We start from the raw sequence: 15,746 nt of genomic DNA on the forward strand, positions 1-15,746 counted from the left end.
TGTATTTGATAAATAGAGATAAAAGAACAAATTTTGAAGTTAATGATTCCTGTGCTAGGGGTTGAAAAGTTATGCAATTAAATATCTCTCGACTCTGTGCATAACAAACTTATTAATATTTTGTTATGACGTGCAAGTGTGCCTCTCTAAATTGTGGAATTCATGATCCCTGTGCTATATATTCTGGTGTTAGTTTTAGGCTCTTACGATAATATTTGAATAGTGAACATGCATTACCAGTTCCTCCTCCATTTCTTGAGGGGGCACACGTGGTGCATAGTTGGGATTAACAACTAAGCCTTAACAATATTATGAAAGGCAAACTTGGTGAGAGCATGATTAGGACAAGCATGGAGACATTTTCCAAAGGAATTTCATTATCTTGCAGATGAATTGAGTACATGGTAAAAAATGAACAAGGAGCCATGTATGTAAGTAAAGAACAAAATGGCCCCTCTGTGCTAGGTTCTGTTTGGTTGGGTGGTAATGGTCCTATTGGTCATATAGTGAAAAAAAGACTGCTGGAGAGAATTTGCATTTCTAGTAAAGTATGACTAGTCCATCAATGCACAGGACAGAGTCCATTCCCTCCACCCCCAACCTAATGTTGATAAATTGTACCATGGAGATTTTCCATCTTATCCATACTTTTTCCACCTATGCATGAGCACAAAATTGGATTAAACACTGGACTGAATTGCAGATGAGTGTCCATCATTCACAGGGCTGGATTATGCTCTGGTTATCATTAAGGCCCACAGGCCTCTATGTCCCCCAGCCAGTTTAGTGCTGGTTGCGACTGTGGCACTCTTAAACGCATAGCAGAATCAGAATTACTGTAATATCTATTTAATACGGGACTTGATCTTTATGTTCACTCTGTTTTCCTGTTATTTGGCTTAAATCATTTACCACAAATTTCATTTATTTTAAATGATCATTATCAAGGGTGGTCCAATGTCTGATAATTCCTGTCATTATTTCAGTGTGGGCAAAATGTATAATAAAACAGTCGGTGTGATTTAAGAATGTCATTTGTAGGCATTTATCAAAATGTAGCTGTTTGAAATCTATGGAATGGTTTGCGAATCTATTTTTTCATTAAGAATATTTGGTGTTATTTAAAAAAAAGGGATCATTGTGGCTGTACAATGACATTTTTTTCTCTCATTGAAACGCAGTTATTATTAGATAAAAAAGTCTTATAGATTATGTTGAAAGTAATTGCATTGAAGAGAAGTGAAATAAAATTTGGGCTATTGATTAATGCAATAGGATGTTCACATCCCAGACAATCACATTCTGTCATGTTCAGCTTCAATAAGTTGTCCAAGCTGATTTATTGATTTCAACCCCTTGTAAACTGTCGACTTGAATTTTGTTTTTGGCATGGCATGTTGCACAGATTGAAGTCCTTCATTGAAGTGATGTGACTCTGCTGTCGCGAAAAACTTGACAATATTCTGTACAAGATTGGAGACGGATTTATGCTAGCACATAGATTTAGCTTTATCAGTATCATGTACTGTGGAATGTGAACTTCTCTATACATACTGTTCTTGTTTCTCACTTTCAAACTGATATATTTTATGGCTGAATAATCAACAATAAGAAATGAATCACTTAAAAATCCAGTCTCGCTATCTCATTTTTTATATAAATATACCTTAGCTGGGAATTTTTTATTAACTAAGAATAAAAAACCCTCAATGGTCTTTGTTATATTATAACAAAAGTCTCACACGAAATTCAATGTCCACTTATGCAGTGTTCTATACTTCAATCGAACAATTATCCTGAACTAACCAATTCCTGGGTCCACTACTGCTACAATTCAATGTACTCGGTTGCATCCTCATTGTAGAGTTTAAGTTGGGTAGATATTTAGAGAGAACTTTTAAATTGTTGTTTAAGACAATTAAAGTAAATGGATTCAAAGTAAAGTTTGAAAGGAAAGCAGCGAGAAATCAATCTGCTTCATTGATTTTGACTGTCCTGAATATATTGCTCCCTTTCATACCATTTTCCCATTGATTTCAAGCATTGACATTGACAAGCAAAAGAAGAAATTTCCTCTCTGCATGATTGTTAAAAACCTAAGGGAAGAGAGGTTCATACAAATCAATTTATTTTTTTTGCTTTTTAGAGAAAATTTTCTGTTACGCAAGGGAGTAATTGTAATGCATTTAATATTTTAACATGGCTTTCTTTTTTAAGATAATATCTGTAGGATGAAGTTGAATAAAGGATTGATGCACAATTCATTTTTTTTCTTGCTTCATGTCTTATATAAATATTGTTTTAAAGCTGCTAGACAGTATAGAAAACAGGTAAGGTAAATTTAGGTTCTTATTTTCCACAATATTTTTTCCGAAGAAACTATTATATCATTGTGCATAATTCTATTGTTTAGTCATGATGTCATGAACATTTTGTGCAACTAAGATGATGTTAAATTGTGCCATTCAAGCACTGTACCATAATGACCTTCATAGATGACGGAGCCAAATGGTAGGAGTTGTCAAGGTGCTAATTGAGGCTTTATCTGGTCCAGCCTTACGTTTTCTCCACCAGTTTATGTGAGTTGTCATGGAGACGATGTGTTGCTGTAGATATGATTGTAAAAATGTAGATTGAATTGTTATTAGAGCTTGGAGTTTGGGATTTTGTGTTAAGGAAATCTGATCAGCGGAGATTCAGTTCGAACAATTTGTCCATAGAATTTTACTTCATTGCCAGGGACTAGAATACTGCAGGTTGCAGGTAATTCTGAACATTCATTGGATTTTTTCTGTTCTGAGCTGTCTGATTTAATACTAAAGGTCTGTGGTGCTTGTGCTTTATTTTGAAATTATTTGCTAGTTGAGTTTCAGAAAAAAAGTTCTTTTGAAATTCATAAAATTCTGTACATAAGCTTAATGCAAGAATGAACCAGTATTAAGAAATATAAATATGCATGTGTTAACTTTTATATGTGGATGCCAATAAATCAGTTGTGTGAATAATAAAACTAAAATTGAAATACTTGTATGTATGTGTATCGTATTAAGAGAATTTTTTTTTTTATAGTCTTTTGAACAGATCTATCAGGCTACATACATAGCAAACCAATATACTGCTGTCACGAGTCGTAAAAATTTGAGATTTTGTCAATAAATATAGAGTTTATTTCCATATAGATTAGAGATAGACGTGGAGGAGAGTCCTCGGGCCTTGGAGCTCAAAACCTTTAATGCTTTTGTTGTAGTATTGCTTCTGTGAAAAGTCCTCATCTGTCGCTCTCTTAATTGATTTCTGTTATATAAACGTTGTTGGTTGGAGGACGAGCTAACGAAATCCTAAGCCAAGGGATGAAGAAAAATCCCCTTTTATTGAATCAGAGAAAAAGTGCATTTGTGTTTGCTTGCTTTTTTACTCCTTTTCCCCAATGGGTATAAAGCTGATACTTGTGTTTTGGCCTTTTAAGGGATTTTGTCATAGTTTAGATTAAATTCTTTGTAATGATGATTTCAGCTTTCATGCAAAATATTCTTCTATCAAAGGATCATAACGAGACCTGGCTCCAATACCATTAACCAAGCAGAAAGTTTAGTCAAAAAACTATTTTTTTTATTTACTAATAGAGTTAGGTCAAAATTTTCTTATTATCTACTTACCAGGTATTGTAATGTTCAAGTGTATTTATAGAGCACGGTTAAGTTGGGATAATAAGATTTATTCCAAATGAAAAACAAATAGGGTCCGTTGGATATTGCCATTCAAGTACCATCACTAAAGATACTGAGCACAATTCAATATTTTTTCTAACTGTGCCATACTAGTATATACCCTTATAAGGAGTATCATAAATTCAGAAAATACGAAAGTGAGGATTTTTTTTCCAAAGAAAATGATTATTCCAGGAAAATTTACTGATATATGAATATTATAGTTGCACATACATGATAGATAATATAGGAAAAGTCGGTCAAAACACGCTTCATTTGTATGTATTAATGTTATCGGGGAAAAAATTAAATTTGAAGTTGCAACAATTTTTTTATTTAATCAGATTCAGCTTTGGTAATGAACATCTGCATGCAAAGATATCTTCATATTTAAAAAATCTGAGTCATTTTGACTAATCTAATTGGACGATCTTCTGAAATAATATGTGTCGTCTCATTACGAGGCAGACGGTAACCCACATGATAGCATGCAATGGTAATTTCTTTCTTTCATTTCTCCAGCAGTTCTCTAATTTTCCCGTTGTCTGAACTCAAGTAATTAAGTGTGGTTAGATCTCCATGTTGTCTCGGAATCCGTGTCTTTCTGTTTCCATCTTTCCTTTTTTTTCCTGTGTACTGGTAAAACTCGGCAAATGGTGTAACAAAAGGTAATAAAATCAAAAGAAACCTTTTCAGGGTACTTTTTCTGCCATATTGATATTCAGGCAAGGACATGCCAAGAATATTTTGTTTATCTCGTTTCTTAATCTTAAGGTGGCGTAGGTCATCGCCATATTGTGATGAACTTTCCATCGAAATAAGAAATAAAATCAGGTATAATTTAATAATTCTTCTCTCTCACAATTGTTACCTAACAGTGTAGTGCAATTTGTTAGAGCAGTAACTATGAATCTATAAGTTATGAATTTGAATTTTTTGCCTTTCCAAGACATTTTTTGGTTAAAACAAAATTTAAAAAGGTGAAAATATTTTATAATATACTTTTATCCACATTAATATTGACAGGTGTCCCATATCACCTTAAAAAAAAGAGAGTTGAATTTCAGTCCAAATGTTTTCAAAAAGTTATTTCATTCATTAAAAACACTTTGCTCTTTGGTGTTCTCTAAATTTTCCATTGACCAAAACAAACATTTTATTAGGCAATTAGATTGCTACATCAAGTATCTCCAATGTATAGTAAAACCCAACAATAGCAAACAAGGAAAAAACCATTCCGAGTTATGACATAGTAAATATTGGTTCAGAGAAATAATTATTAAAGGTGTTAACCTCTTGGATAATTTTGATTTTTAAAACTGTACAGAAATGCCATAGAAAATTTGAAACAATTCAGAATTTTTTTTTAAAAATCAATATGCAAAGACCTTCCACATAAAATTCTCTGTATGAGTTTACAAAAATCTACTTGAAGATATCGATTGAGATAGAATTAGATTTTTTTTTAATTAAATATATGTTAACAAGAACAATTTACCCCTTAGCTAGGTAGATTTTTTCCTATGCCATTTATTGATTTCATATGATTTTAAAAATGTGCTATCAAAGTTGGGTCAAAATTTTACAATAGGAGGTTTTGTTTTAGAATTACCAGAAATTCATCATTATCACATTTTACTATCTGTGGATTCATTCAGGGAACATGAGAGATTTGGTAAATCAGGTTTTTAATAACTGTAAGATTATTATAAGGGCCGGTTCTGTGGGCAACTAATAGATAGAGATCTTTGTCAGGAGAATATCTCTCTTCCCTTGGCCTAATCTGGTTCATACTTCACCCACAAAGAGCCTTTGGTAAAAGGTGTGCAGTGACCTTGAACCATTAGTTTCTGGGTGAAAGAAGAAGGTCAGAGCAGAATTGAACAAAAAATCCTTTTTGGATCACACTGTCTCTTCCCTTGGTTCAATCTGCCTCATACTTCACCCACAGAGTTCCTTTGCTCAAAGGAAAGGTGTTCAGTGACCTTGAAAGATGTTTCTCAGTCAAGGATAAAGGTTATATCAGACCATGCAAAAAATCTTTTTCTTTTAAATCTTTTTACACAGCATATATTCTCCAGCTATTTCTTATCTGGCTCATACCTCACATAAACAAAGCTTTTTGGTAAAGGGGCGCAGTGCTATTTGACCATGTTTCAAGGTCAAATGTGAAGGTCAAAGCAGATCCAAAAAAATCCCTTTAGGTAAAGGGTGATGAGTTTGGATTAATTGTTCTATGGCAACTCGGAGTAAATTTCTGTGTTACAGGGTAATGTCAAACCAAAATCATCTGAAATGCTTTTCATCCTAATGTCCATTCTTTAGCGGGGCCCTTTAAAATGGTCAACCCTCAACAATGTCTAGTTCAGTAGATCTTTATCTTTAATCTGTTAAACATTTTCCTCACATTTTTTCCATGCAGGCAAATGAAAATTCGAAATTCTATGTTTAAAGAGATCCAATTTTCCCAAGTAAAACTGGTTACCAGCTAGGTACACATGAGTCCTTCATTAGAATATGCTTATTAGAAAATAGCTTCAGACACTTTTTTTTTTAAAATGTTGGAACTTGGCAATTGTCACCTAATCAGTCTTGGTCTTTTATAATCTGTCACTGATCTCACTTAGTGTCATCCAATAATTGGGGAGATATTGAATTTTCATCATCGGGGCTCCCAAGAGGGGGCTTTTCTAAACATGGGAACTAACAATAAGTAATTCCTTTGGACCCCACTCTGTTACACTAGGTACATATATGTGTGTTAGAGAGATGGCTTGTCACAGCAATGGTAGGATTATATCTGTCTTCTAGCTGTTATTTAGATTTATTCAAAGACTAGTTTTGTGGCATTTTAGCTTGTAAAAATCATGAAGTGAAAATTCTCTTCCTCTCTCAAAAAAGGAAAAGGAAAGGCCAATCTATTATTTACTTAGCAGAATTACTTGCTTTGGTTTTGGATATTTCTTTATTTCTCTAAATAATTTTATGGTGTTTTTGTCATTGGTGATGAGAATTTTTGCTGTAACATTTCAACGCTATAAATTTTTAACTGTGGGCTAGATAGATAATTGCTATTTCACATGCAAGATTAGAATATTAAATTCTTTATGATATAGCCAAGTGAAAATATACAACGCAAATCCACAAAAAATCCAGTAATAAATATCCCTTCATTATACCCTACTGTAGGAGTATTCAGAATGTACTCTTACCAGCAGGTAAAAATGTTCGCTTAACATGCGTATCTCCATTCAATAACCGTTGGCCGTGAATTACCTCATAAGGCCAGGCCGGTGATAATTGGCTCTTCGCTGGTATTCTGGTATCACTTGATGGTCAATATTTTTCTTACCGGCTACAGTCACCCATGAATATATGAGCATTGATTACTTTTTCGCGGGAAGCATGTCTCTTTGACACTGGGTATACTAGAGCGTTAACTAGTTAAGCAGATGGTCTCAAACCTGTGTTTGGTTATGATCTGTGTTTTTCAGTGGATATTGGATTTGATACAGTGAGTTTAATCATCAAGGAACATGAGGGTTTTCACTGTTTGTTAATTCTCCTGAAATTGTCAATTTGTGTTGTAGGAGATACAGCTGATTTTAATGGAGGATGTCGGTAGGTACTTTTGGTATAAGTTGAAAATATCTACTGCTCATTTTCTTGAAGTAAGATATGGCTATAATCTTTAGATGGGATATAAATCTGATTCAGTTTATTGAATTGTATGTTTGTATTTGATTTGAAATTGTGTTATGCAAGGTTTATAAGAGTTATATCATCTACATCTTACATATATTCACAGTGCCTGAACACATAAAATTCTCATCTTTTCATCTAAATTTTACGACTGGTAAACATGTATCAATGTATTTACTATGCTAAGTGTGACAATTTGAACAACGTTAAATAGCATTGTAAGATACATTTTTACAGTCAGATCTTTAATGTGTATATCATAATAGGAATTTTAATGTGTATATCATAATAGGAATTTCCTATTGATATCAACTGAAATCATCCAGAAATTTTATATGGTGCCAATATACAATGAACATGTATAAAACTTAACAAAGATTTGTTTTTGAATGTTGCATAGGTGACCAAAAAAAAACAACTCAACTACATCCGTGAATTTGCAAAAATTCATGTTTGTACAAACTGATTAAACTGATTTTCTTTGATTTCCATTTTTCCTTTAGATGATTCAGAAATGTGACTGTGCAACAGTTTACAAGTGACAGATATAGAGCAATTCAAAGAGTGAGATTTTGAGGAAGGAGAGATTTGACTGGCTAGGTGCCACCGCCCTATGACTGGCCTATAGATGATGGTCTCGGAGTGGATTGCTAGTCTAGACAAAAGGTGGGTGGTTAGCTAGACTACAAAAAGCTAGTCTAGACAAAATGTGGGTGTATTGCTGCAAGTCTTTACAAAAGACTAAGATGATCCATTCAATTCTTCTAGTTGTTTTATTGCTACTGTGTATTGTAATAGTTTAGACAAAAGGTAGTTGGACTGCTTTTAGTCTAAACAAAATGTGGATGGATTGATAGTCTAAAGGTAGTTGGCTTGCTGGGTGGATTGTTAATAGTTTAGACAAAAGATGTGTGAATAATGCTTTTAGTGACAGTGAAGAAAAAATGTGGATTGCTTAAAGTCTAGACAAAATGTGGGTGGTTTGCTAAAGGTCTAGGCAAAAGGTGGATGGTTTACTTTTTAAAACAAAAGGTACATGTAATAAGATTGCAGTTAGTCTATAAAAAAGGTAAGTTAAGATTGCTAGTTATGATACAATGTCAATTGCTAGTCCTTCATACAAATATATTTCGCTTACCCATTCCAATCTAAACTTTATTTTCCAGTTTTATACATAACATTGAAAATTAGTTACCATATAAATTGAGTCTCTTCTCAATTGAATTTAGCTGCAATTCTAAGGAGTTATATACTATTAAACTGTTTTATGAATTGCAGCATCTAACCTAGCCTTTGCTTGCATCTAAAATTGCAGCATCGGTATAGAAATGGTAACGTAAATGCCGATTTACTAGTACCAATCAGTTGTTTATATTAAGAAAGACGCAATTTCATGCTGATTCACTAGTACCAATCGCTGAAAGACGCAATTTCAAAGTCCTTTGATAATTTAAAACAAGTAGGCTAATTTTGTATCAAATTTTTAAAGACAATCAATGTGTAAGCATTAATTGTAACAGGATCACACAGAATTTGGAAGTGTCTGTAGTTCATACAGATCCATAGGATGCCTTTTAAAATTCTGTGAGAATAATGTCAAACGAGTACACTGATGGATCTGCAATGAATATTTCATAGGAATTTAAATTGACATGGGAGTGTAATAGACACTGTTTAATATCTCATCAGCCTTTGCCACGTTACAGTTAATGTATAAGAATTTAATTATGGCAGGCATTAAGTATTCTTGTTACAATTACAGACATTTTCTCCTGTTTTGAAATTTGAAATTCTGTTCCATATTCATTTGATAACCATCCTATTTTTTTTTCTTCAAAATTCTGTAACAACTTTCAACTGATTTAAAATCGTGTCAAGGGTCGGGCATGGCATGAAACTGGAGGTTTTAATGACATTGATATGAATAAAAGTAGTTTTATTATCTTTAGTTAATTATGAACATTGCAAATATCATTTCATTTGATGAAATTGAAACACTTCGACTTTGCAGACCATGTGACCGTACGGGAGAAGAGTTGGATTTAATTTATTCCCACCTGAAGAACTTGAAGGCCTTTGAGAAGTTCCACCCCAGTCTTCTCCAGCAGATCTGTGTGTACGGTTATTATGAGGACTTGGATAAAGGTGTCACATGTGAGTGCAGCTCAAGTCACAAACATCTACTGTAGATTTATAATGAAACACCGCAAAATCATTTTTGTGTAAAATTGTGAGAGGCACACCATGCAGATTTCACTTAAAATTCATCTACCGGGTAACAAATGTGAACTATATGAGACTATATATGACATCAAATGAGATATACATATCAAAATTACTGTTCGCGATTTTACATTCTCGCAATTTGACGCAAAACTTCGGAAATCGTGTAAGATAAGGAATCTACAGTACCTGTAATTTACACTGTATCATACGACACACGATTTCAATGTGTGTTAGAGGTTTCAGGATCAAATCCTTTTCTGACCTCTCTGTGAACATTTTCAAAGAAGATTGTAAACAATAGTTCTAAAAGTACTGGTATGCTATCTGTGTATAAGTGATAAATCATCATAGTGCTTAATATGGTCCATTTATACTGTTATAAGCACTAGTAATAAATCATCATCGTTCTTAACACCTCTGAAGCTGACTATCAGTCTGTTCTAGAAAAACAGCAGATAAATAGCTTGCTGTCATTATGATAGATAGCAGGCCAAGGATTACCACACAACTCTAGGTGCAGCCACTGTATTTTTGATCCTTGTGCTAAATAGATTGTAAATCCATTTTCACTTTATTAATAATTACCTGGCGTAGGATCAAAATCGCCCTAAATTGCCTGTAATTACAGAGAAAAGATCAGAAAACAGGAAAATAAAGGGTGAATTCTGTGGTAATAAAAATAGACTGATAGAAAATAGCAGGTTTTTTTTTTTACAGACATTTATTTGGTATAAAAAATGAAATTTAGACATGCATTTTCTCACTTATTTATATACCCTCTTACAAATGTTTTGGGAATCCTCATCATTTCTTTAAAGATGTTTTCAACTGTAAGGTCAATGCCTCTTTCCAGGAATCCAAGTCACTTGTGACAGAGATAAACACCTAATGATTGAAATTGCCAGTCACAAAATATTCAATCTGCCCCAACAAATTCTCCCTGTGACTTACCAAATTTTGTCACAAATTAGTTTTTCTGAACACAGTTCTCACAATAACAATAAATGAGTAATATTTGTGTATACCAGAACATGCATTTTATTATTTATTCCTCCCAGTTTATTAAGCGATGTTGAAAAACTTTGAAATTCCTATAAACCTCATCACATGAATTTGATCTCAATTTTCATTGTCCTTATTTTGCATATAAGAATTCTGTAGGAATTCTCAGATGGCCAAGGTTTGATTCCTGCCTGCTTTACTTTTCTTAAACCTTGATGACTTTCTGCAGGGCATTTTGATTGATTGTCAGCCATGTCTTTTTTCTCCTTTATCTTGTAGTGTTTCGTCAAGGAGACATCGGTACAAATTGGTACATAGTCCTCTCTGGGAGTCTGGAGGTCCTTGTGTCGGAGACCGGAGACCACAAGGTAAATCAATTGAGCTCGTATCATTGACTATCCTTGCGTAGGGCCAACAGACTGAGAGTGTTGTTTTACTGTGTCTAACACCTATTGGAGATGTCTTCATTTGCTTTGAAAATTGCTTTTTTGTGCATTATCCTTAAAGTTTGCAACACTTTAGCCATTGAGTTTTAATTAGCGCTGCAGTAGATGATATGGTCAAGCAGTTTCTTCTTGTTTGGTTCAAGATCTGTAATTCTATGCTAATTCTACATAGAACAGGTTGCAACTCTTTTCGATTAACATTTTAAATAAGAAGCAAAAACTGGAGGTATTTTAGATGAGACCTTTAATTTTATACCTACATTCTGTGTTGCAGTAAAATTTATCTGATAATAATCCTTCAATGTCCATGCAGTGACCTAAGATAAAAAAAACAAAGATTAATGAAAACTGAATACATTTATGCTACTTTGATGCCTCCTTGTTAGTAAAATATTCTTGAGGGGAAGTAAAACAACATTACAATCAATAAAAAAAAAATTATTTCAGCAACAGAAACAAGGCATCTTGCTTTATTGTGGTCTTATATTTTGATGGACAATGGAATTTTAAATCTGAATATTCTGCAAGTTGCTTATTTTGCAAATCCATGTTTAAGACAAATTGCACTTTGTTATTAAATAATTCCATGGTATGGATATCATGTATCTTCAAGATGATTAGTTATTTGGGTTATACACTGGTAACATAGACGTGATAACTTTTATTATGTGAATTTAGCCTAACTTATCAAATATTACCATTTTTGGAAAAAATCTTTGCACAACAGTTTCTGAGTTAGACATTTTGAATTAAATGACAAAATGTCTAACTCTGTAGAAATATTTCCAATCCTCAAAATTACACTATGCACTTTTATTTTTTTTAAAGGCTTAAATATTGATGAAAAATTAATTACATCATGAAATTAAACTTAACAACCCTGGAATTGATTTGAAATGCCAAATTTAGAAATTAATGTAATAAAAAGTAATCTTCAATCATCTCCTTTCGGAGTAAAAATTTTTTTTGGCTGCATCAAAAGAAAGTGGTAAATCTACATGGGATATATTATTTTTTGATTACCGCAAGTTATTTGCTCTTCTGAATCTGATTTAAGATACATATTAAGCAGTTTGTATGACTAGGTGTGAAACAGTGGTCTTGAGGACATTTATGAGAGAAGTGTGAAATATTAATTGGCTAATACAATCTGCTCTCAGGCCTGCATTGATTACGCCCTCAGAATGTGTGCTACAAGTCGAAGGCATCTCGACTTAATCAGCAATGTCTATGTACGGAAGTCTGTCCCTCTAAATTGAATTAGAAATATTGCACAAGTAATGGAAATGCTAAAGTAGTTTTGTCTTAAGTTTAAAGGTTTATCTCAAGCAAAGGGAGAAAATGTCACATGACAGGTTTTTTTTTACAGCAGCTCTAGAGATGAATAATTTAATAAACCACCTTCCAAAAGTAAAAGTTAAAGAGTTTTTACAACAAGTTGAATGTTAAAATCATGAAATTCCCTGAGAGTAAATGTAAATCTCTTTTTTTAATGCAAAATATTGAAATAAATTTTACTTTTAGCTTTGATAGCACAATGGGATGCATTTAAAAAAAAATAGAAAATGCAAAATTGCAAAAATGCACATGAAAAATTAAAAAGAATCTTTCATTTTATTAATTCGTTTTAGTTAAGTGTTCTTTTTTCACCATAAAAAGTTTATAATGGTAAAACACCTATTTTGAGGGAAATAGTTACCTCAGTGGAGCTCTATTCTCACGATTATGGCAGATTTGGGGGTACTATGGCATCTTCTTCATAAATAATTGATGTTTTATATTGGTTTTGAAACTGGTTATGGATACAGCAAAACATGACACTCTAGAACTCGACTCTAGAGAGTGCATCCTCGCCAGAGGAGTCAAAATCTTAGAGCAGGAGGGCCAATACTCTGGCAAATAGATACCTCGTAAAATTTGCTTCTTATTATTAGCGGAAAAAGAAAATAATGAATTCCAATCACGCAATGCGACCAGACGAATATCAATATGTATTGATGGAATGTGAAAGTAGAAAGACTGGATATAATGATGGCTTGGCAAACAAAGGTGCCCCTTTCTTTATTGTGACATCACTTTAAATTATTGATTTGGATGGAATTAAATAGTAGGGCGCAGATAATTGAGTTCATTAGTAGACTGATTATTAACCTGATGGCCATGTACCTTCTTCCCTTCTCAGAATTGAATTGTCTGAAATCTTCCTAACATTATTAGTGATAGGACTTTTCAGGCCAAATACAAAGCCATGGCTGTTCTCTCCCTTGCTAATTATGATGGTACATGTATCCACTTCTTATAAGGTTTACGATAAAGGGGAATAATTGGTAATTATACCCCCGCTCCAAAGGAGAGGGGGTATACTGTTTTACCCTTGTGTGTCTGTCTGTCCGTACGTAAAATTTCTGTCGCATTTATCTCAGCAACTATTCAACGCAGATGCTTGAAATTTTTACACAGTGTTTGTTAAGGCATGCCATATCGTGGGATATATTTTTGTACCAATTGGGCGTCAACTTCCTGTTAAATGACGACTTTGCTTATTTTTTAACCAAAATTTTCAAACAAATTTTCGTCAAAGATTTCTCAACAACTATTTATTGCAGATGCTTGAAATTTTAATACACTATTTGTTTAGGCATGCCATATCGTGGGATATATTTTTGTACCAATCGTACGTCAACTTCCTGTTAAATAATGACTTTGTTTATTTTTAGTCAAAATTTTCAAACAAATTTTCGTCAAAGATTTCTCAGCAGCTATTTATCGCAGATGCTTGAAATTTTTACACAGTGTTTGTTAAGGCATGCCATATCGTGGGATATATTTTTGTACCAATCGGACATCAACTTTCTGTTAAATGAGTACTTTGTTTATTTTAGCCAAAATTTTCAAACAAATTTTCCTCAAAGATTTCTCAGCAGCTATTTATCGCAGATTCTTGAAATTTTAACACACTATTTGTTTAGGTATGCCATATTGTGGGATATATTTCTGTACCAATCGGATGCCAGCTTTCTGTTAAATGTCGACTTTGCTTATTTTGCATATTTACATCAGAGCGGGGGTATCACTAGTGAGCATTGGCTCACAGATACCTTGTTAGCATTCATTTACATGTGATAAGTACATGTAAGTATCTAGGGGGGAAAAATTGAATAAAAGCCCTAGATATTGTCATTGTGGAATTCCTTGTGATGAAATAAAATATAAAATATTTTGATAATAATATACATGCAGTATTTCTTTTTTAATTTCCTTTGAAGCAAAGTGTTACCTCACAGAGTAACAGATTATTTTGAGATTTTTATCATGTATCATCGCCTTATGTTTGGAATGCTTTATATAAATGTATGCTGATACATGGGTATTCTGTGGATTATTGTCTATTTCCAACAGCATTTTCATCGATCTTTAAGTAGTAACTGAAGATACCAATAAACCATATTTCCTGTTCTAATAAGCATCTTTAGAGCTTAAACTGATAAAAACTCTTATTTTATGTCAATTCTTAGTTTAAAAAAAAACTAAACTCTACTGAATTGTTATTTTTTTCAGGATGCGATCATTGTCAGTACTCTGGCCCCAGGGACGTGTTTCGGGGAATCCATCCTGACTAACAAACCCAGATATGGTACAGTGACCACGAGAGAGTTTACGGAACTCATCCGAGTGGAACAGAAAGACTTCAAAATCCTCTGGGAGGTAAACAAAAAAATTCAATCCTGTATGATTAATTTCTATAATCTTTAACAAATTCTGCATTGGGGGGTGGAAAGAGAGAGAGAGAGGGGAGAGAGAGAGAGAGTGCTAGAGTACTCTGTTTAGATTTTAAAGCATCAATCCTAAGTTAACGTCTAACTATGATTTTCTTTAATTTACAAAACATTTCTATTCATACACATTTCATGTCATTTCCCAGATACTCCTTAGAGACAGCAAGCTTTTTTTTCAGTCATATTTTCAGCAGTAGGAGAGTCTTGCAGTTACATGAAAGTAGAAAAAAAAATTGTTTCTAAAGAAAACAGAAGCAAGTTTAAATGGGTAGATTGATTTCTATTTTGCCTTTCTTTCAAAAGTGCAAAGGGATTCATAATGCTTGTTTGATTTTTATATGAATTGTATGTGTAGTCTTTGGATAAGTGATTTGTAATGACTTAAGAGATGATGTAATATTTGAGATACTATCTGAAATCAATGTATTCTTCTACATATTTCATGTTCAGATTCCACATTATCTATTGTTAAGTTCTGTATATTCTTCAAGGCTAAAAGTTCACCACAAAACGATTATTTCTCAGTGCAGTGGTTACACTTTATGTTTTATAAACCAGTCAATAATTCTAAATCCAATTTTCTTTATCACATCAAAACAAATTAAAATTGACTTTTATTAGTGAACTAGGAATAAGGATGTGAAGGGTTGACAGATGTAGAGATTATATAAAAAACAGATGGGTTGTTCCAATCTTTTCTTTTTAAATGGACGGCACTTACATGCACTCAATATATCTTCTTTGCTTTGAAGGACACTTTGACCTTGAAGTATAAAAGGGGGGATATGATGTGTGATTAATTTTTTGAATAGATATTTAAAAAAGAAGAGCATTCCTTTTGATCAAGATTCCATGGCCACAAGCTGTCAGGGTTATGTCAAGTGTGC

General features: G+C 33.1%; 1 protein-coding gene across 4 annotated transcripts in view; it reads left to right on the forward strand.

The window, feature by feature from the left end:
• Positions 1 to 54: 54 nt before the first annotated feature.
• LOC128177666 (rap guanine nucleotide exchange factor 4-like) overlaps positions 55 to 15,746 on the forward strand; it is a 46,554-nt gene continuing 30,862 nt past the window's right edge. The window contains exons 1-6 of one of the 4 annotated variants that reach the window (XM_052844470.1): positions 5,475 to 7,221; positions 7,298 to 7,328; positions 7,913 to 8,075; positions 9,421 to 9,563; positions 10,917 to 11,005; positions 14,642 to 14,788. In XM_052844470.1, the coding sequence (XP_052700430.1) occupies positions 8,038 to 8,075; positions 9,421 to 9,563; positions 10,917 to 11,005; positions 14,642 to 14,788 (417 nt within the window). In that variant the 5' untranslated portion in view covers positions 5,475 to 7,221; positions 7,298 to 7,328; positions 7,913 to 8,037. Of the gene's footprint in view, positions 2,764 to 5,474; positions 7,329 to 7,912; positions 8,076 to 9,420; positions 9,564 to 10,916; positions 11,006 to 14,641; positions 14,789 to 15,746 lie in introns of those variants that run through there. The other 3 variants (XM_052844471.1, XM_052844469.1, XM_052844472.1) reach the window with 3 other exon arrangements.

The sequence above is a fragment of the Crassostrea angulata genome, chromosome 3 (genome assembly GCF_025612915.1).
Source record: "Crassostrea angulata isolate pt1a10 chromosome 3, ASM2561291v2, whole genome shotgun sequence".
NCBI lineage: Eukaryota > Metazoa > Mollusca > Bivalvia > Ostreida > Ostreidae > Magallana > Magallana angulata.